Source organism: Lissotriton vulgaris, chromosome 1_2 (genome assembly GCF_964263255.1).
Source record: "Lissotriton vulgaris chromosome 1_2, aLisVul1.2, whole genome shotgun sequence".
NCBI lineage: Eukaryota > Metazoa > Chordata > Amphibia > Caudata > Salamandridae > Lissotriton > Lissotriton vulgaris.
Genome location: NC_141686.1, coordinates 287,007,841 through 287,030,526, shown reverse-complemented (window position 1 = coordinate 287,030,526; position 22,686 = coordinate 287,007,841). Strand labels below are relative to the sequence as shown.

At 43.4% G+C, this 22,686-nt stretch overlaps 1 protein-coding gene across 1 annotated transcript in view; it reads left to right on the top strand.

The window, feature by feature from the left end:
* CARNS1 (carnosine synthase 1) overlaps positions 1–22,686 on the top strand; it is a 570,577-nt gene that overhangs the window by 406,735 nt on the left and 141,156 nt on the right. The window contains exon 5 of the mRNA XM_086953255.1: positions 7,324–7,796. Coding sequence (XP_086809381.1) covers positions 7,324–7,796 — 473 coding nt within the window. The remainder of the gene's footprint in view (positions 1–7,323; positions 7,797–22,686) is intronic.

Sequence of the window (22,686 nt, the reverse complement as noted above, 5' to 3'; positions counted from 1 at the left end):
AAAATGTTTGCAACTCTGGTCTACACTTAGTGCCCTCAATTGATGATCTTGTATAATAAATCCTTCTCTCAAGATGTTATCCTCAATGCCTGGAAGCACGTGCTTGAAGTACCTCCTCTTACAAAGCCCACAGCAGATCCTAATCTAACTACCTTCTGACTACCATCCAATTTCTCTTCTTTCTGCTGCTTCCAAAGTCATAGTCATTTGCCAACACACAACTGTTTCAATGTTCAACAGTCAGGTATTCAACCTTACAATGCTATAGAAACAGCTCTTGTTTCACTACTCAACTGTATCCTCATGCAATTAGATGTGGGGCACAGTGCCGCTGTCATCCTAATAGTCCTTTTTGCGGCCTCCAACATGGTCTCCTACTCTACCCTCATTGCACGATTGACAGGGGTAGGAGCAGGAGGCCGGGTTTTAGGTTTCCTTTCATCTTTTTTGTCTGTATATTTTCCTCCCTAGCAATCACACTTTAAAACTTTCCATTCAGGGTTCCACATGGTTCTACTCACTCATCCTAACTCTTTTAAATCTGTACGTTACACCACTGGTTTTTCTGATTAGACATTTTAGGCTTTCTTTTTTTCCTACACCAACAACAAACAACTCGTTCTGAGAATAAATGGTGGCATTCAGTCGCTTCAGTCTTAATTAAGAGGATGTACGTCAGCCATCACCAACTAAACAACCCATAATTCCTTACCTCTAAATTCCTCGGATATATGATGTTACAACGCGTACTTTTAGCACGCATACCATTACCACAGATTTTTTACAACGCAGGTCATGTTACAACGGATACCATTACAACGCAAAAAACTACAACGCAGATACTATTACAACGCATACCATTACAACGTAAGTATAGGTAAGTATATAATATTAATATATATTGTAAATAATTATTTATGTAATATTTAATTTAATTAATAATTATTAAATTATAAAATAATTATATTAATGAAATTAAATTAATTGTAATGTTATTTGTAAATATATTTAAAAAATACCCCTCTACCCCAAAACCCAAACCCAGCCCTAAAACTTAAAAATACCCCTGTACCCCAAAACCCAAACCCAGCCCTAAAACCTAAAAATACCCCTGTACCCCAAAACCCAAACCCAGCCCTAAAACCTAAAAATACCCCTGTACCCCAAAACCCAAACCCAGCCCTAAAACCTAAAAATACCCCTGTACCCCAAAACCCAAACCCAACCCTAAAACCTAAAAATACCCCTGTAGCCCAAAACCCAAACCCAGCCCTAAAACCTAAAAATACCCCTGTACCCCATAACCCAAACCCAGCCCTTAAACCTAAAAATACCCCTGTACCCCAAAACCCAAACCCAGCCCTAAAACCTAAAAATACCCCTGTACCCCATAACCCAAACCCAGCCCTAAAACCTAAAAATACCCCTGTACCCCATAACCAAATACCACAAAAAATGTTAAACTTACCTATAATAATACTTACGATGTAATGGTATGCGTTGTAATAGTATGTGCGTTTTAGTGTATTGCGATGTAAAGGTAAGCGTTGTAAAATGACCAGCCTTGTAAATGTATGCGTGGTAATGGTATGCGTTGTAAAAAATCTGTGGTAACAGTTACATACCAAATTCCTCCATCACATGAAACTCTAATAAGTGGCCCGGCGAATTAGGCATCTTTTGCCCTTCCTGTATCATTAGATACAAATCTAGGAATTGTGGTTAACTCAAATCTAACACTTGGACACCATGGGCCCCATTAGGATGACGGGCGGACATTGTCCGCCCGCCACCCTATCGTAGAACGGGACCGCCCGCCATAAGGGTGAGGGGCCCGTGGGGGGAATTAGGATGTGTCCGCACATCCTGTAGTGTTTGCATTGTGGCGGGCGGTGCACTCTGCACCGCCCGCCACAATGTAAAAAACGCTCTTTTGCATTTGCATATGCAAAGCGGCAGGCAACGCGCGGTGCCTGCCGCTTTGCATATGCAAATGTGGGGGGGTACCATAGGTACCCCCCATGTGCCCCCCAGACAGTGGCGCCAACCTGGGGGCCCTGCAGGGGGCCGCGCAGCAATCACCGCATGCCTTTCCGTGGCGGCATTGCCGCCAAGGAAAGGCCTCTGCTTTTTGCAATTGTAATATGGCTGGCGGTGTCCATTGGACACAGCCACCATATTAATGTATTACCGCCGCGGTCGCAAGCCGACCGCGGCGGTAAAGTGGCGGACGGTCTTTCCGTCCGCCGCTGTCCCCTCCGCCATCCTATTCAGGCGGAGGGGAACACGAGAGTGGTTGTCGGGCGGATTGCCTCCGCCTGGGTGGCGGTGGCCACCGCCACCCTGGCGGAGGCAATCCGCCCAATATCGTAATGGGGCCCCATATTTCTAAACTAGTCTCTATTTGTTTTTCTACTTACATATTATAAACATCATAAAGCTGCATTCCAAGCCACTATCATGGCCAGATTGGACTACTACAACACCCTTGTTCGTAGCCTACCAAAATACCTTCTTAAGTATCTTCAAAAGTGGCATATGCCCTATTCTAAATATCAGGGAATGTTGCCATCTATCTCCTACTCTCCATTCACTTCTTTGTATTTTTAAGGTTCTATGTATTTTTCCTTGTTCCAATCATCTCAAAGGTCCAATGTACTTTTCACAAGATATGTCCTGGCAAGTTGTATTTTTTTCACTTCAACCAAGGTTCTGCAGATTCCATGCTTTCCCAAAACCAGAAAAAGGGGCACTTTTCACTTTAAAACCATCAAACCGCACATGACCCGAACACGACCAGCGCCAGGGACTCTAGTCCCCTGACCCCCGCCGTTACGACCCCAGCACCCTCTACGCTTTCAACCCCGGATGCAGCAACTGCCAGCTCTCGACGCCGAGCAACACCCAAGGCCCATTCTCTTGCAGTAACTGCCGCCGCACATTCACCCACCTCCGGAACCCAGCAGCAGCCCCCAACCCACCAAATGCCAGTGTACACAAGAACTGTATCCTCCTCAATGTACGCTCCCTGCACAGACACCCTATAGAAATCTGGGACCTTAACACTCACATGCCCGACGTTGCCTTCCTCAGAGAGACCGGGACCACCGCACCCGCCATCGCAACCGCCATCCTCGACTGATACAAGATCCTGAAAAAAGATAGCCCCACCCACATAGGAGGAGGTCTTGAAATCATCCCCAAAAGCTCCCTCCGATTGACAACCACCGACTCGGACGACGCCTTGCCCCCCCCCCCAGAACACACCCACTTCCAAATCCAGACCAACCCCAGAATGACGCTCCGCGGAACACTAGTCTACAGATTGCCTGGCCCCCAAACTCTGTTCGCCAATGTCATTGCTGACCTCATCGCACCCCACACCATCGTCTTCACAGAGTGCATACTAATCGGAGACCTTCGCCATCTTACAGGAATTTGCCAAACCCAACAGCAAAACAACTGACGTCCCTCTCTCCCAAGACCTATCTCCCAGTTTCAGCTTCTTCTTTCACCTTCTTTCACCTCTAGATCAAGACGCTCTGCGACAATTTTGATGACCAAGACCTCTACACCGCCCCAAACCTCACACCCATTGATCCAACAGACCCTTCTTACCTGGACCCTACTCACAGCAGAAAACTCGCTAAAGACCATGAAGAGCATCCACTCACAAGCACCTTCTGACCCCTGCCTGCTGCACACCTTCCACAGGGCCGCAACAGCCAGTGCACCAGAACTATGTCGAACCATCAACTGCTCCTCAAGTCCGCCAAATTTCCCGACAACTAGAAGCGTGCAGAAGTCAACCCCCTCCTAAAGAAACCGTCTGCAGACCCGATGAACCTCAAGACCTTCAGGCCCATCTCACTGATTCCTTTCGCAGCCATTGTCCTCGAAAAGGCCGTCAACACCCAGTTAGCATACTTCATCAAAGCCAACAAAATCCTAGAAACCTCTCAATCTGGATTCCACAACAACCGTAGCACCGAGACCACCCTCCTAGCTGCCACAGACAACATATGCGCCCTCCTCGACCAAGGCCAAGCGGCAGCCCTCATCCTCCTGAACCTATCAGCAGCCTACAACACCATCTCCCACCTCACACTAGCCACCAGACTCCACGACTCCGGCATCAAAGGTAATGCCCTAGACTGGTTTTGCTCATTCCTCACAGGCAGAACACAGAGAATTAGGGGCTGATTCACAGAACTAACTTAAGACAAAATCCTAAACTTTTGGTATTCACAGAAGTTAGGATTTTTTCTTAAGACAGACTTAAGACAGGCTTAAGACAGAATCCTAACTTAAGTCTGTCTTAAGTCTGTCTTAAGACAAAATCCTAACTTCTGTGAATACCAAAAGTAGTAAGTTTAGGATTTTGCCTTAAGTAAGTTCTGTGAATCGGGCCCTAAGACTCCTGCCCTCCCTCTCAGAACCGACAGAGATCAGATGCGGAGTACCCCAAGGATCCTCACTCAGCCCTACCCTCTTCAACATCTACAGGGCCCCCCTCGCAACCATTGACAGAAACCACGGTCTCCACATCGTCTCCTACGCCGATGACACCCAGCTCACCATCCCCCTTACCGAGGAACCCTACATAACCAGGCACAACTTCCAAGAAGGGATGAAAGCCGGTGCAACCTGGATGAAGAATAGCTGCCTGCAACTCATCTCGGAGAAAACAGAAGTCCTCACCCTCGGCTCCACCCCCTTCGCATGGGACGACACCTTGTGGTCCACTGCAGTCGGAAACCCACCAACCCCGACGGACCATGCATGTAACCTCAGCATCATACTGACTCATCGCTCACTATTAATCGCCAGATCAACGCCGTCTCCTCCGCATGCTTCAACACCCTCCGCACACTATGTAAAAAATTCAAGTGGATCCCCCCTGACACCAGGAAAAAAGTCACTCATGCATTCATCACCAGCAGACTGGACTATGGCAACGCCATCTACGCTGGAGTCAACAGAAAACTCCTCCGAAAACTCCAGAACCCTGCAGCCAGACTAATCCTCAATATCCCATGGCACAATCACCCAACACCTCAATGACCTCCACTGGCTCCCCGTTGAAAGACAAATAACTTTCAAGCTGCTCACACACTCCTCCAATGCCCTCCAAAACATTGAACCTCAATACCTCAAAGACCACAGATCCTTCTATGCTCCCAAGAGAAACCTCCGCTCAGCCGACCTCTGCCAAGCCAGTGTCCCACGCTTCTATTGGACCAGAGTGCTAAGACCTGGAATGATCTCCCCTTCACCTCCGGCTAAGCCTGACACTGCACAAATTCAGAAAAGACCTCAAGACTTGGCTTTTCGAATGACCCTAACATGGCCGCTCACACCCACCCCTCAGCGCCTTGATGGGTGAGTAGTGGGCTCTACAAAACCCTGATTCATTGATTGATTGATTAATTGGTTGATGAACCTTAGAACAATCTTCCTTCATCCCTGTGGTCCGCCTCTTATATAGATTTGAGAAAACTTCTCAAAATCCGCCTATTTGTAAGTTATCTGTATCCGCCTATTTGTAAGTTAGTTCCAGGCATCATCTGCTTTCTTTTGGCTTAGCACCATGACACCTATTGTTTCGTAACAGAGCTCTTTACTGGTCTGTAATTCATTAAGTCATTCATGCATCCCTCCCTGTATGGCGAACCCATCAGCTGGGACAAGAAGGATCAGCCATGCGCCTTCTTGCCAATCATGGTTTAAGACCGTATTGTAGTTATATGTCTGTGAGAAAAACCTATAGAATGGTATATGATTATGCCATTGAGCAGGACAAAAAATCCTATGAAGTCTAAAAATTCCTGAGCCATGTCCTCATTGCATGGGAACACAAGTAACCACAGACATGATTAAGTCTTGTTGGGCCATTTTAGTGGCATGCATTTACTGCATCATGGTTCAATGATCTAGGGAACCCATACTGGGGATACCTGTTGTCCTCGGGCTGTCTCACTGAGGAAACAAATAAAAGTGATGGCTGGAATGCATGATGTTACCTCGGCCAGTAATGAGTCGGGGCTGCGTTCCTGATCCTCCCTTTTGCTCACAGTGCCACTACAGAGAGGGACCAACTACATACACATCAACCTCGGCCCGCTCAAAGGTTGACAGTCTATCCTGAACCACTACACAAGGTCTCATTCTCTGGTAATTGCTTTGTGTCGCCTCCTATTGTATAGCATTGTTGCTCACTGTGCAACTATGACAGGAATCAACCATATGCAAATCAGTCTTGGCCCTACCCCATATGGGCAAGCAGCAGGAACTGTTAGGTGCATGTGAACACGTATGCTGTGCACAGTACATTACCAGTAGATGAGGTTTGTTCCTGCTATTCCTTCCACCACATTTCTTTTTGTCTTTCCCATTGTCACAGACTTGTTTATTTTTATAAACTTTTTTCTTGATGTCACTGGACCTTCAAGAAATCACTTTATTCGTATTCTTACTTCCAAACAAGGTCCTTCCAAGAAATATCAGAATAGAGGTTACCCCTCTCCTTTCTACCAGCATCTTTAAGGCACCACTAAACCATGGGAGAGTGTTTCAATGAGAATGGTCTAGATTGAGAAGAATGAACCATGCTTTACTCAATTACAGTTACAAGACAGTTAAAGGGCACGTGTCCTCTTTCTTAGAACATTTAAAGCCCATTACTGTTGTTACCAATGGGGATTTAATGCAACTATTCTATCCAGCCAGGTGTCATCACGTCTGAAGCCTTAACAGGAGGGTGTAAGAAACCTGGGTCTCGAGTGACAAGCCGCAGAAGATTATCAACCAGCTCCAAAGTGTTCACAAGTACAAAAGAGGGACGTCCTATGAGACAGGAGCCTGCAGGAATGAACTCAGTGACTGAAAAAGGGAAACACCTTTTTAGAGAAAGGGCTATTGGCATGTTAGAATTGAAGCATTCCAATGGAACTATTATCGTCAACACACAACACTGGGAGTTTCACAAGTAACATGCGGAGGAGACTGATTGTGCACTTAGCACATAGTTTGTGAGAATGTCCCGCTGATCCCTGATGCAGATCATGACTGTGTATATAACACACGTTTTGTGAGAATCAAAAAGTTGCATTTGCTCAAAAGGTGATAATGCTTTCACAGCAGCTTGAGCTTTTTGTAAGGCGAGAATCCGTTGTAATTAAATAATATTTACTTGACTTTAACTTTTTTTCTCTTCTCTCATGTTCTCAATGTGTCTTCCTCTCCATGTCTTTCTTTATGTTTCCCTATCCCATCTCCTTCGATTGCTCTCATGCCTTATCTTCCTCTTGTCCCCTGTCCCAGGTAATATGCTGCTGTGTCTCTCTACCACGTGGCTTTCCAAAGTCCCATCGAAATCCCACCCTGACCAGTGCACTCTTCTTGTGCAGAAAGCTGTGACCTTCGACCTTGGTGGACGGAGTTATTTGGACGAGTTTGCGACCCCTCGTCGTGTCACCTATTTCTCGGCCTCCTTTGAGGTACCTCGATCTGAGTGCCTGCCAGGGCTAGTGGCTCTCAGCTGTGACCTGGATTGCCCATCAGGAGGCTCTGACTCACTGGCCCACCTCCTGGAGGACAAGCTGGCAACGCGCCTGCTTCTCAGCCGGGCTGGCCTGACAGTGCCAACAACCCTTGCTTTCACATATAGAAGAGCGCATGCGCCGAGCAGGCACGTGCGCACGGTGGTGCTCAACCAGAAGGAGGGGGAGGAGAACCTGCTTCAGGAGGAGATCCAGGACTTCCTGCAGTCCAACAGCCGGATCAGTGTCCAGCAGGTAAGCCTCGGGGCTGGATACTTCATAGAACTTCTGCTGTGTTGCATATGCCTTAGCCTCTCTCTCTGTCTCACTGACTTTCTCTCGTTTTCATGTATCTCTCTCTCATTCATTCATTAGTCCCTTTCTCTTGTATCTTTCGACATCTCTGTCCGCATCTCTGGGTGCTTGTCTCTTTTTGGCTATCTTTTTGCCTCTATTTCTCATTTCTCTTTTGCGTCTACCTCTCCTTTCTTGTATTCAAGAACACAAACAGCAACAAACCATCACACATCAAATAATTTCAGAAAAAATAAAAAAGTAGCTAACTATCAGTTACGAATATGTGTGAAATTCCAGCCATGTTCTGTAGCAGGCGGAGTCACCTTAAGGCTTCTTATTAATAAGCTGTAAAGAGCAAGTTGCTTCCTTTTGGTAATGCTCTTTCTGGCCGATACTTTATATGACCACTTTTTATTCACATCAGTGTTCTCCCCAGGCCCAGACCCGAATGCTGAATCCGGAAATTTCTTCTCCAGCAATGCTCCCACATGCTGTAATTGGTGCTCTGCGAGTGGCTATGCATAAAGTTCCTGAAAAGGAGAGACCTGAGCCACATATAAGCATCACCCCTCAGTTTATGTTTATTGTCTGTTGCTTTGTAGTGTAGTTCCTATATTCCCAATAGGCTCTGCGCATTGGAATAACATAAATGATAGTGTAGACGTAGGACTGAGGTCGACTAGGTCTCTATTGAATATGTTAGACTTAATTGTGTGTGCCAGCTAGCTCAGAGGTCACTAGAAACTTTCTCGAGTAAACAAGAAGGTGCTAACTTCCCTGAATAGACAAGAAGGGATTAGCTTCTGACAACCATATAACATGACAACTTTTGTCCCTCCAGAATAAGGAGTATACCTCCACAGAGTCGCAGAAACAATGTTATGTTGTTATGTTATGTTATTTTGGGTCTTCTATAGCGCACGGCTACTCCAAAGGAGTGTCCCGGCGCTTTGTGCTCCAGACCCAGGGAAGGAGACAGGTTAAACATAACAAAAACAGAGAGAAAAAAGGCAGAACCAAAGGATAAAACTAAAAAACTCTAGCCAGTAAAAAGCCAGGTTTTTAAACCCTTCCTAAAAGCGAGTAAATTGGATGTGGACCGCAAAGACAGAGGTAAAGAGTTCCACAACTGAGGAGCCAGCAGCCTGAAAGACCGCCCTCCAATAGGGCTTTCTTTATACGGGGGACTACAGCAAGTGCCAGTGACTCCGATCTTAAGGATCGTGCCGGCAGGTAAAAAGCCAGCCTCTTTTGTAGGTATTGGGCACCCGTGGCATGTAAGGCTTTGTGAGCTAATGTCATAGCTTTAAATATTATCCTCTTCCGGATGGGGAGCCAGTGTAAGATTTGCAGCAAATTCGAGGCACTGGCTCGACGATGCAGGCCGAAGATGGCTCGTGCAGCTGCATTCTGAGCCACTTGCATACGCTGTAAGAGGTACTCCGGAAGACCCAGATACAGGATATTAGCGTAATCCAGTCTGGATCCAATGAGGGCCTGAACAGTTATTCTCCGATGTTCCTCAGAGAGCAACGGAAAGAACTTTCGGAGCATCCCAAGGATACCGAAGCATGTTCCTGTGAGGGTCAGCACCTGGGATTTGAGCGTGAGCCCGTTGTCAATTTTAATTCCCAGGTTCTTAGCCGACTCCGAGGAATGAGCTGGAGGGAACATGTCGGCAGGCCACCAACCATGCCAGTCCGGTTCCAATGGGCATCCAAAGAAAAGTATCTCGGATTTATCCGAGTTACACATGAGGCTGTTCAGTTGAAACCAGTTAAAAACAGCCCCAAGGCACTCACGGATACTTTCACCATCGAATTCTTCGCTCTTCCGGCAGGTGAAGAGAAGCTGGGTGTCGTCAGCATAGGAAACGATCTGGGCCCCATAGGACTCCACCAATGCCGCCAGAGGGGTCATAAAGATGTTAAATAGAGTGGGGCTCAGTACTGAGCCCAGGGGAACTCCGACTCCCAAAGGCGACATTTCAGCAGATCCAGGGGAGGCCCAGACCGTTTGTCGACGGTTGGTTAGAAAGGAACGAAACCAACTGAGCACCGTCCCCCTCAGACCGATGTCATGCAGTCTTATGAGGAGATCCTCATGGGGGACGGTGTCAAAAGCCGCCGACAGGTCTAACATAACTAACATTACCCTGCCTCCGGCATCCAGCGACTCCTTAGCAATCTCTGAAACCTCCAAGAGCGCTGTCTCGGTGCTAAGGTTAGGTCGAAAACCCGATTGAGACGCGTGCAGAAGCTCATTGGACTCCAAGAAATTGGAGAGCACGCTGTGAACATGTTTCTCCAAGATTTTAGTGAGTGCTGGAAGGAGCGAGATAGGTCTATAATTGGCCGGGACTTCAGGGGCAAGGCTGGGCTTTTTAAGAAGAGGGATAACCATGGCCTGTTTCCAGGAATGTGGTAGGACTCCCTGATTCAAGGAAAGATTCAAAATGGGGTTGGCTAGAGGGTTAACAACGTCTACCATTTTAGCTAAAAATTTGGCCGGGCAGGGGTCACGAGGCGAGCCAGATTTAAGATTCCTCATAAGTGCTAGTGATGCAGATACCGTGAGCGGCGGAAAGTCTGCCAGGACAGGGCCAGAGGTGGACAGATGGGCTGGCTCTTCCGGCAAGGTCGAAAGGTCGACTATCGGTCTCGGGGGGGAAAGAATCCTGTATATGCCTAATTTTGGTGGTAAAAAAATTGGCAATAGTTTCAGCCCAGGTCTCAGCCGGTACTTCCTGTGCTGAGTTCGATCGCAGGGTAGTGAATTCCCTTACGATCGAGAAGATCTCCTTACAGGAATTTGCTGCTTCCTCGATTCTTTTAGCGAAGTAGCATTTCTTTCCCTGTAGGACTAGTCTATGATAAGATTTAATCATAGATCTGTAAGTCAGTTTTGCCTCGGCATCATATTGGGCTCTCCATGTCCGTTCGGCGACTTTACATTGTCTGCAGGAGTTGGCCAACTCCGCAGTAAACCAAGGAGCCGATAGCCAATAGCCGATAGATAGCTATTTTACTCAGTCAATAGTGCATGCTTCGTTTCACCAGAAAATGCAGCGAAATAGAGAGACGGGCGTTTTCAATAAAAGGGTTATTTATTGAGCAGTCTTCTTTCTCATGCAAGAGAAATGAATTGCCACAATTGCAATACTTGTCATAAAGTAAAGTGCATACAGTAAAACGAGTATTATGAAATAATACTGTAAAAGCTTTTGTATGGTTTCTAAGCCATAAGATACTTAAAATGGATAAAATACATACAATGATAAAATAATGACTAAACGTACTCGACTGGTGTTTCTAAGATACGCCTACCCCAGTGTACCTAACCTAAGCCTAGTATGTGGGAAGGAGTGGATGAGTTACAGTTTTTTGCTAAGAATCTGAATCAAGAATTCTCTATGGGTCTAATCAGCTCCGTACCTTAGGTATAGAATGAAGGAGGTCTTGTATCTCTCTCTCAGGACTCGATCTCGCAGAAACCCGCGAGGCTGTCAGGGAAACACTGGAGCTGGATTTTCTCGGCAGGAGAAAAGACAGCGTATCTCTCAGTGCTTCAGCAGGGAGGGTCGGCTTCCTTCGGCACTCGCATCAGCAGGGCGTCGGGCAAGTAGATAGCCGATCTGCTCCAAACCACTGTGTGTTGCTTAAGGCAGATGCTGGTATATTTTTACCTGGAAGGTGCCGAATTTGACGTAAGGTTGGACATAAGACATCACTTAGAATTGGCAGTTCTTTCAGGACTCCAGGAGTTCTTAGGACAAATCAAAACCGAAGCAGGGGGGAATCCTGGGCTGCTGGAGGCTTGGTTTGTTTAAGAACGCATTGTGCTTTCTAGGAGTCTATGGGAGTAGCCTTGCCGTATTTGGACTGCATTGGCTATGACTGAATATGGATATGATTCTTATGCCTTTATAAGGATATGATTTGTTATAACCACATAAGGGCATAAATCGGGAATGTCTTAATTAGGATCCTAGATACATTCATAACACCCACTCCACGTCTAATGTCCATCATTACTAAATACTAAGCAATACTAAACATATAACGATGCATGTGTTTTTCAGCCCACCCCAAAATACATAGTTAGCATTTGAAATGGTATATACACGAAAAAATTAGTATAATACTGTACGTTTTCAAGCTGTGGTATCATTCATATAATGCATATTTTGTACATTTAGAATGTTTACTGAATGAATCACAAAATTTACATTTATGAAATGGCTCTTAATACAGAAGAGAAGGTCGAGACCATTTCATTACATATTTATACAAGACTGTACATGTGCTAGAGGCTAAGTCAAAATATTGTCTCTAGAGATTTTAAAATTAGAAATCTTGTTCTCTAAGAATAGTTCTACTATAAGCGGAGTATCATGTGCCAAAAAAAGTAAATATTTTGGCAACTGGAGAAAAATAATTTTGTTTTCGGGAAGAAAAATAGTTCCAATGTTTTTTAGAAGTTCTGTTTATCAAAACTGAAGGCTGAATTCAGAGTTCAGGGAATGCTGTGTGCTCGCTATTTCAAAAGTTATTCTCGTTGTTAGGAGAGAACATTAATTCAGATAGGCTGGTAAAAAATTTGTCTACTCCAGTAGGTGAAAGTTGGGCCATTTCCGAAAAAGTAGAAATAGTGCATATGTGCGAAGCATTGCCATCATCGGTGTTCAGATCAGCAATGGTCACAGAAGGTTGTACCTGTGTGCCGCTTTCATCTCGTACCTCACCGCCACCTAATCGTAATGGTGAGGTCTCAACGAATGCTGTCATCAGAATTGGTAGCCGCTGGGGACAACACGTTGCATGAGCCGTTACCGAACCAAGCAAAGTTTCGACATCCATAGGTACTGCTGATGGAATTGTGAGACAGACGTCTAACACGCATTCTTCTCCGCATAGCAGGCATCGTAGAACAGGTAAGATGCAATCTTACCAGATTGGTCTGAATGAAAGAAACCAGGTAGTATTCAGATCTCTTCGCCGAGCCAAGCCGAGGACTTTAGTGATCCGTTCTCGGTATTGCATTGCTAGGATCGTGTCTTCCATTGTAGCCTGAGTTTTGTCTGTGACTTGACTTGCCATATCTGAGCAGAAGGAACAAAAATAAGATTCCTGCAACGAGTCCCAAGATGAGAGGCAGGCTGCCGAACACAGAGTGCACGAAACTCGGGAAGATGTTCAGAACTGCTTCAAAGGGTGCTAACAGTCCCGAAAAAATTGTCTTAAATACATGTGCGATGCCACTGGTATCTGACATGTTTAAGATTTGGCTTAATATTTCTACGAAATGTACGGGGCAATTTGTTGATAATAATGCATGTATTTCTGCTGCTGTCCTTGCAACTTGCAGATCATACGTTTCTCTAGACGAGGTTAAAGGCAGAGTTTTTTATTAAAAGAATAGACTTCATTCTGCTTAAAGTATCAATTCAAAAAGAAGAGCTATTCAAAGAAGGCCATATTGCCGCCTCCATGTCTGGTTTGCGGTTTGGATAAAATACGTGCATACAACAAGTGACCATGGAAGTAACGCTCACGAGATAGGCTTTTCCTGGCACCATGCCACAACAGCTGTGGTCACTTATTAGAACGTAGCTGCCATTGGAAAGCTTCTGAAAAAAAGACTATCTGTGTAGCAGGGGTGCAGTGCAGGTGACATGAAAGGTTATTTAATGAACCTTTGCAGGCTCCATGCAAGTTAATTCCTTGACACAGAAGTGTACCGCTTAGTGATTTTTTACAGTTATTACCACTAAGAAATACCTCTTTCTTGCCCCCACTCCAACATCTATGTGTATAAGGCAAATTCCAGGTTGACTTGATGTATCCTTTACCCAACCTTTCATACAGGCCTGCTGGTATATACTTTTGGCAGTATTGAAACTGAAAAGTTGTTATCGGGATTGTAATGATGCCGTGTATTATCCATTTAATGACCGGTCGTTCTGACATTGTCAATGGTAATTTTTCGAGTTTTTCAATGCTCAGCACCGTATAGTCTGCCCCTCTTTGTGCCAAAGAGATTTGTCTATCAGTAAGGTTATAGATAGAAAATAATGACGTGTTGATTAGACGCCATGGCACGTTGCCTGAACGCAAATTTTGTAACGTCCAACCTAACTGTACAATAGAACGTAATTGGGACTGGCCATGTTGTAACATTAGCATATCCTGTTCTATTATATCAATAACAGATGATACAGTGCTGTCCAGTGAATAAATTCTGGAGGACAGAGTCGTTAACCCATTGTCAACTTCAGAAAGTGATTTTTCCAAATTAATACAATCAATTTCTCATATTTTTTCTGCAGTTTCAATTTGTGTTATTTTCCAAGCTTCATTGTAAGCTGCGTTTATACCGGCGTATATGAAACATTTTTGATGCTGTTTGCGAGGTCCCAGTAAGAAATCTCGCAAGTCAGCACCTTCTTTAAGTAAAGTTAAGTGTTGCTTAATTTCGGGTAGTGTGGATTTCTGTAGCCATTCGAGGCATAGTTTTCCTACACTATATGTTGTTATTATCCCTGGATGTTGTCTCTGGGAATATCTTGGGTCTGGCCTATTCTGTTTGAACCCCTGCATTTCGTTCAGGAATCTATCTTGACAGTTATTAGTGTCTGTGGGACAGATCAACCATTTTTCCAATCAGGAGCTGTTCTGTTTTGCTTTAAAATATAGGACACTTCTAACCCCTCATCTGTAGTGTTATTTCTATCAGGCATAGGCTTTGGTATAGACGGGTTGTTTAAATCTTTTATCTTAGCTAGGCCAAGACAGGTTGTTTGTTGAATGGTGTCATTCAGGAACATCATTTGTTCTGGGATCATGCAGGCTCTGAATAATGATTCTAAACCTTGTACCTGCCATTCTTTTGTACCCCAGACAGTTTTTGTCTCAATGTTGTTTTTCCAAAATTCAAAACCAAATGTAGACATTTTTTCATAAAATTTTTCAGAATAAATCAGTTTAGTGTTTGTCAACATATTTTTTATTCCTGTCTTATTCACAATTTTAAAATAAAATGTTTCTGGATCAGTGATATTAAACCCTGAGAAGTATGGGAATTTCTCATAAAATGTTTTCAAACTGCCTTTTGGTGGAGTTGGACAATGTTCCCATTGATAATAGCTGAAAACATTTCTAGGACTAGCAGTTGTATGCAAATAATGATGCCCATAATGATTATAGCAATACATTTCTTCATAATTTGACGAACCTTGTAAATAATCATGTTTTGTAAATGTTGCTGACATTTCTAAATCTGACATCATATTATTAATATTTTCATAGTCCCAATCATCAGAGAAAGTACTAGGTGATACAAAGTCACTTAATGAAATCTTGAGCTGGTGGGGATACTTTAAAAGCTTGACCGGGCCCAAAATGTCATATTCAGTTCTGTCCCATGCTACCCCACCGGGTATTGGAATGGCTGTGATGTTCACTGATGACAGTTCTCTTTTCTCGATGTGAGAAGATGTGTGTGGCTTTAGGACCAAGTTGATGTTCTGACTTGCTGTGTCCATTGTACTATATTTTCCTTCAATGAATTTTCCCAAACATATAACCATGATGAGCCAAAGCAGGAGAAAAAAGTACAGCTAACACAATCCAAAATTCAATCCATGGTGAAATTAGATATGTCTCTTTCAGTTGGTGAAAAAGTTCAATTGCTTTGTTTTTAAAACTTTGTGTTGGAGGCGTTTCTTCATGTTCGCTTGGGTCTTCAGCGAAATTGTCGAAGTTGATGAAGTAGCCTGATGCAGTTCTGTCAATTGTTGGAATTGCTTCCGGATTTTCATTTGCTTTTGCATTTTTCTTTGTTTCATTAGAATAGTCTGAAGCTACATCATTGTAGATTGGCGTTTCTTGACGAACTGTTATTATTTGGGTTTCAAGAGGCACGCGTTCCATGGCATTATTGCATAGTCCTTTTTTATTCATTGCAGATTTTTCAATTTTGATTAGTCTCTCAGCCTGAGCCTCTCGGATTGTAGCAAACTTTGGTATTCTGCTATTTCTTGGGAGTCCACTTGGCCTACTACTTATTATTGGCCACATGATTGTGGTTTTACCAGGTCGATGGATACAACTTGGTTCTCCTTTTTACCAGCAAGGGGCGGTAGTACTACTGATCTTGTTCCGTTGACTGCTAAGACAGGTACTGCTTTTCTGTATGAAGGCCCAAATTCCTTCTTTACCGCAATCTTTTCTCTGACCAGATCCCCAATCTTTGGAATCCAGACAGGTCTTGCTGGGACAGGTGGTTTTTCTTCAGTGGATTTCGACTGTTGTTTCAACTTTATGTTACTCAGGTTTTTTCTTGTTTCATTTAAATCCTGTAAAACAGCCAAACGATCTTTGATATCAAATCTTTTTTCTTCTACCACTGAAGTATGACTATCTAAGTCCTGAATAATTAATCTAGTCCCCAACAATAGTTCGTATGGAGTGAGACCTTTTAGAGAGTTTCTTGGCAGATTATTAAGACTACGTTGGACACTTGTTAAATGTTTGACCCACCCATCACCTGAACCTAATACCCTCGCCGTTATAGATTGCTTTATGTCCCGGTTTTTTCTTTCCACAACTGCATTTCCCTCAGGATGGAAAGGACAAGAATACTGCAATGCAATGCCCATACTGTTCATGGTCTCTTTGTAAGCTCGAGAGCTAAACGCAGGACCCTGATCAGAATGTAGCACGCTAATTGCGTATGTGCCGATAAAGACTCGCAAATCTTTTATAACAGTTCTGGCGTCAGTTGAGTGCTGGGGTCTATATTTTAAGTGAATTCAGTCTTAATTATTATGGGGATGCATTTTTCCGACTGGATTTCTGCGATATAGAGAGCCTAATGCTCTCTAATAGTGGTATCTTGGCTACAGGCTGGACCGGTTCAAAACTGTGATCTCTGTTGCAGTCCTTGATATTCTTTGCAAAATAGTAGATATCTACGGTCATTCCCGGCCACCAGTACTCCGATTGTAATTCCATCAGAGATTTCAGGATCTCTTGGTGCCTCAGACCCAACCCCATATGTGCTTCTTGTAATAAGAAGATTCTCCTGTTCGTGTTTGGAATTACCCTATCCCCCACTCCAGGGATTCGAGCAAACGGAACGGAGTTTGCATCAATTATGTATGTATTACTGAGTGGATAGTTGAGAGGTAGTGCTGAATAATCGCCTTTTAATGAGGCTTTTACCGCTAGCATGGTTTCCCCATCTATTTGTTTTTCTGGACGCTTTTTAGTGGCTACGGAAGCCGGGTGAACCGCTTCAGCTGTGGCTCTGTTAGCCAATGAATTCCCTGCAACGTGAACGCAATCACGTCGATGACTCAATGCGTTTATCACGTGAGTCTTTCGTAGTTCTTTCTGTAAAAGAACTACCTGTTCCCAAAGCTTTTTATGCTTTATTGTGGCACCTGTGTCATCTTTGTAACCATGTTTGATCCATGTCTGCATGTCACTGTTATAGGATTTGACGCAGAAATACGAATCGCACACTATTAGTGTGGGGAATCGGCATTTTCAAGCGCCATCTTTAACATTCTTATTGCAGCATGCTGAGCTGAACATTTCCTGAGTGATTCTGTTTTGGTTTGAATTTACCACAGTGCCAGCGACCTTTAACAATCGGGCACGCTGCATTATAGGATTTATTTTCTACATTTTAGTGTTGTGCGAAACTGTCCATGTAGATTATGCAGGTATATTTTTCTAGAGGCAGAATTTCAGCTGGCAGAGGATATTCGCGCTCATATACTAGATCAGCTAGTTTTTTCAGATTTGGGTCAAAATTGTATTTAACGTCCTCTGTAGCAAAAGAAGTTTCCCATTCTATCCATTCTGGATCTAACACTCCTTTAACCAAGTTACGAGGACTTGTTAACGCCTCAAGGGCTGATTCTGCTGAAAAAACAGATATTCTTCTGCCTTGGGCTAGGGCTCTTTCTTTTGCTACAGCAGTTTTAACCGCAGTTAGAATTCTTTCTGTGGGGCTGAATTTCATTTCAGCTTGTGTGTACAAATGTGATTTGTAAGCTATAGGTACCGTTTCTCCCTCATTAGAGGTCAAGTATGTGAATCCGCATCTTCCTGGGATGACTCGGATTACAAGATTGCGTGTGTTCTCACGTGTTTGCAATTTTGTTTTAGTTAACATATCAGTTTGTAGTGATCTCATAATTTCTGTGTGTTTCTGAGTCCAATTGGTTTGTTTAAAATCGGGTTTTATTAATTAATAGAGAGGTTTAACCCTCTCAGCATAATTTAGAATGTATGTTCTTCCGAAATTCAGGAAACCTAGTAGTGATTGTAAATTCTTCAGCGTTTTTGGTGCTTGGAGTATAGCACATTTCTCTAAGAAATTGTCTGCCAGGCTTTTGCCTTCACTAGATAATTCATAACCTAAAAATAGGACAGTTAAATGGGCAATTAGTGACTTTTTAAAGTTGAATTTGTAACCCTCTGAGGCGAGTCCAAGTATTATGGTGTTCACCCTTTTTAAGTGAGTCTCCAAGTCATCATCTGTGAGATAGATGTCATCGACATATGATAATGCTTCATCATCATATATTTGTAGTAACTCTGTTACTCTTGCTAAGAATAATCCTGGGCTATTCTTGAATCCTTGTGGGAGTCTGCAAAATTGTTTTTGCGATCCAAAAATTGAAAAAGCGGTCAAATACCTGCTTTCTGGTGCAATATTTTGACAGAAGAATCCATTAGAGATGTCTAGTGTCGTTATATATTTTTTGCGCACAATGTTATTCAATAGTGCTGCACTATGTGAGTTTTGCACTGCAAATGTTTTATAACAAGAGTTTAGGTGTCTGTAGTCCAAAACTAGACGATATGAATCGTCTGGCTTGGAGACAGGAAACAAAGGATTGTTCATTTGAGAGGTGCATGTTTCGATCACCCCCTGGTATTCAAGTTGATCTAGGATCTCCCTGACTTGTTTTTAGCTTCTTGTTTAACTGGGTACTGCCTTTGTGCAGTGGGCTGATTTTGTAACTGGATCTTGTGGTGAAGTGAGTCCTCATCCCATCCTACATGATTTTTATAAAAAGCTGGAGCTTGGGCTACTGCCCATTTTCTTGCAAAAGTAAATGTTTTATGAATCGGGATATGAGTCGAGAAGGCAGGCATAATTACTTGTTCGCCATGAGGGCACTCCCTGACAAACTCTGGTGGCCAGTCTTTCTCAGCTAACAGGATGTCATAGCCTTTTGAAAGTTTTTCCCAAAAGAGACTTTTTATTTTCCTGGTTTTATCTCCCTCTATACGTAATGTTAATTCATATAGCTTATGTGGCACACTAACTCGTGTGTCTGCAGTTTCCACTTGAATGTATTCATTTGTGTCCACTGTCTCCAGAAGATTCATCAGGGTCTTGTGAGATATGGTCACTTCTGCTCCGCTGTCTAGCATTGTCTGTGCCCACTCTCCGTTTTTCAGCAGTGTCCTCAGAATTCTCGGCATGTTTCATCTTAATACTTGCTACCTTCTTTCTGGGAAATTTTAATTTTTTACTTTGATGAGCAGGTTCCTTGTCTTTGGACTTGGCGTGCTCTTCTCTGTGTTCTGACCGTCCTCTTCTTTCCGATTTCTGTTAGGAAGATCGAGAAGGATTCAGTGAGAATGATCTAGATGGACGTGTATCAACATCTTCATATCTGTCTGGTTTTCTTATTTTATCCCTATCTCTAAGGTTGTATCTTTTTTCAGAGGGTTCCCTTTGGGGAGACTTGTCTTCTCGGCCTGGAGCTCTCTCTCTACGCTGAGGAGACCTTCCTCTGGACTGGAAACGTTTTTCCCTGGGATTGGATTGTGTATTACCATCCCAGCCCTTTTTTGGAGTTTTTAAGTTATTTTTAATAAATGATTTTTCAGGATTTTCAGTTAGGTGGGGTTTTATCGGTTTCCCACCCAAACTATCTCTTCCTAGCTCTTCATATGATTTTTCTATGATTCTGGCAAGTTCCAATGGTTGGGCTGCTATATCTGTTTCCTTCAGTTTCAGGTGGATCTTTATATCATCCCTAGCTAATTGAACTAATTCTCTATATGCCTTTGTTAATTCTTTTAGTTTAACTAGGAGTTGTTCGCTTGACATTATTTCGTAGTCTGGGTGTGTTGCATAGTTGCATAGGACCGGCCCCGTTTCTTCTGGTCTACCTAGTGGACCGAGCCTGGTGATGTGACTATTATGTTTTAGGGCGCCTTTAAACCAGAGCAGGTGCTCTTGGTATCTTAGTGGGATTTCAATCTCCTCGAAAGGAGTGTATTCATCCGGAGGTTCCTCTATTTTGTAATAGTGGAAGTCTTTTGTCGTAGTGTGTGCTGCTGGAAAGTGTATCCATGAATAGAATACCTCTGTCTGCCGATATTCGTGTGCCTCTATCACGAATATGGCTGTACCACCTTGCGGTGTCAGGCCATTTTCTATACGTTTTAGAGTTATAGTTCTTCTTAGATTGACCGGAATGAGTATTGTCTGTGCCCACTCTCCGTTTTTTAGCTGTGTCCTCAGAATTCTCGGCATGTTTAATCTTAATACTTGCTACCTTCTTTCTGGGAAATTGTAATTTTTTACTTTGATGAGCAGGTTCCTTGTCTTTGGACTTGGCGTGCTCTTCTCTGTGTTCTGACCGTCCTCTTCTTTCCGATTTCTGTGAGGAAGATCGAGAAGGATTCAGTGAGAATGATCTAGATGGACGTGTATCAACATCTTCATATCTGTCTGGTTTTCTTATTTTATCCCTATCTCTAAGGTTGTATCTTTTTTCAGAGGGTTCCCTTTGGGGAGACTTGTCTTCTCGGCCTGGAGATCTATCTCTACGCTGAGGAGACCTTCCTCTGGACTGGAAACGTTTTTCCCTGGGATTGGATTGTGTATTACCATCCCAGCTCTTTTTTGGAGTTTTTAAGTTATTTTTAATAAATGATTTTTCAGGATTTTCAGTTAGGTGGGGTTTCATCGGTTTCCCACCCAAACTATCTCTTCCTAGCTCTTCATAGGATTTTTCTATGATTCTGGCAAGTTCCAATGGTTGGGCTGCTATATCTGTTTCCTTCAGTTTCTGGCAGATCTTTATATCATCCCTAGCCAATTGAACTAATTCTCTATATGCCTATGTTAATTCTTTTAGTTTAACTAGGAGTTGTTCGCTTGACATTATTTCGTAGTCTGGGTGTGTTGCATAGTTGCATAGGACCGGCCCCGTTTCTTCTGGTCTACCTAGTGGACCGAGCCTGGTGATGTGATTATTATGTTTTAGGGCGCCTTTAAACCAGAGCAGGTGCTCTTGGTATTTTAGTGGGATTTCAATCTCCTCGAAAGGAGTGTATTCATCCGGAGGTTCCTCTATTTTGTAATAGTGGAAGTCTTTTGTCGTAGCGTGTGCTGCTGGAAAGTGTATCCATGAATAGAATACCTCTGTCTGCCGATATTCGTGTGCCTCTATCACGAATATGACTGTACCACCTTGCGGTGTCAGGCCATTTTCTATAAGTTTTAGAGTTATAGTTCTTCTTAGATTGACCGGAATGAGTATTGCATCCTGTTCGGTTTCTTGAAGACTTGTGTCTTCCTCTAAGAGTCGAGCTGCTTGTCTTATTCGCTCCCTTTCTTCGTCACTTTCTGTCATTTTACTGACTGAAAGTTTTCTGTTGCAGATCGAGTTTCAAGGAAACAAAGATTAGGTGCACAACATTTTTAGAACACTGTATCCTTCAACGTTGATCAAACCCAGAAACTAATACATAGGATTCTCATCCTACTAAGTTCTGGCGGATATTAACCTTTCACCCACTCCAGACTTCTATTGGAGTTTCTACGGGGAAAGGGTTCTATGTGAAAAAGCACGACTGAGTTACTCTATTGTCTTGCGTTAGATTATCACCTTACCAAACGTTGGGCGCCATGTAGTGTAGTTCCTATTTTCCCAATAGGCTCTGCGCATTAGAATAACATAAACAGCAGTGTAGACGTAGGACTGAGGTCATCTAGGTCTCTACTGACTATGCTAAACTTAATTTAGGTTTGCACCAGCTAGCTCAGAGGTCACTGGAAACTTTCTTGAATGAAGCGGGATGGATAACCTTCCCTGGCTCAGACAAGAAGGGATTCAGTTTCCGACAACCGCATAAACATGACAACTTTGCTCCCTCAGAATAAGAGTATATCTCTAGAGTCGTGTGAAAACAATAGACAGATATTTCTCTCAGTCATCAGTGCATACTTAGTTTCACCAGAGTGCAGAGAAATAGAGAGACAGGCGTTTTCAATAAAAAGATGTTATTTATTGAGCAGTCTTCTTTCTCATACAAGAGAAGTGAATTGCCACAATTGCAATACTTAGAGTAAAGTAAAGTGCGTACAGTAAAAGTAGTATTATGAAAAAATACTGTAAAAGCATTGATACGGTTTCTTAGCCATATGATACTTAAAATGGATAAAATATATACATACACAAATACATTGACTAAAATACTCAACTGGTGCTTCTAACTAAGCCTACCCCGGTTCTACCTGACCTAAGCCTAATACTCGGGAAGGGACAAGTAAGTAGCGATGTTAAGTTAAGTTGGTTACGATAGTTTTGCCAAGAATCTGCATCAAGAATTCTCCTAAGGGTTTAGTCAGCTCCGTACCTTGGTATTAGAATGTGGGCGGTCTGGTATCTCTTTCCTCAGGACTCGATATTCCAGCAACCCACAAGGGTAGGCTGGTAACACCGGAGCTGGATTTTCTCGGCTGGAGAAAAAGACAGCGTCTCTCTCAGTGCGTCAAACAGGAGGGGCGGCTTCCGCGGGCACTC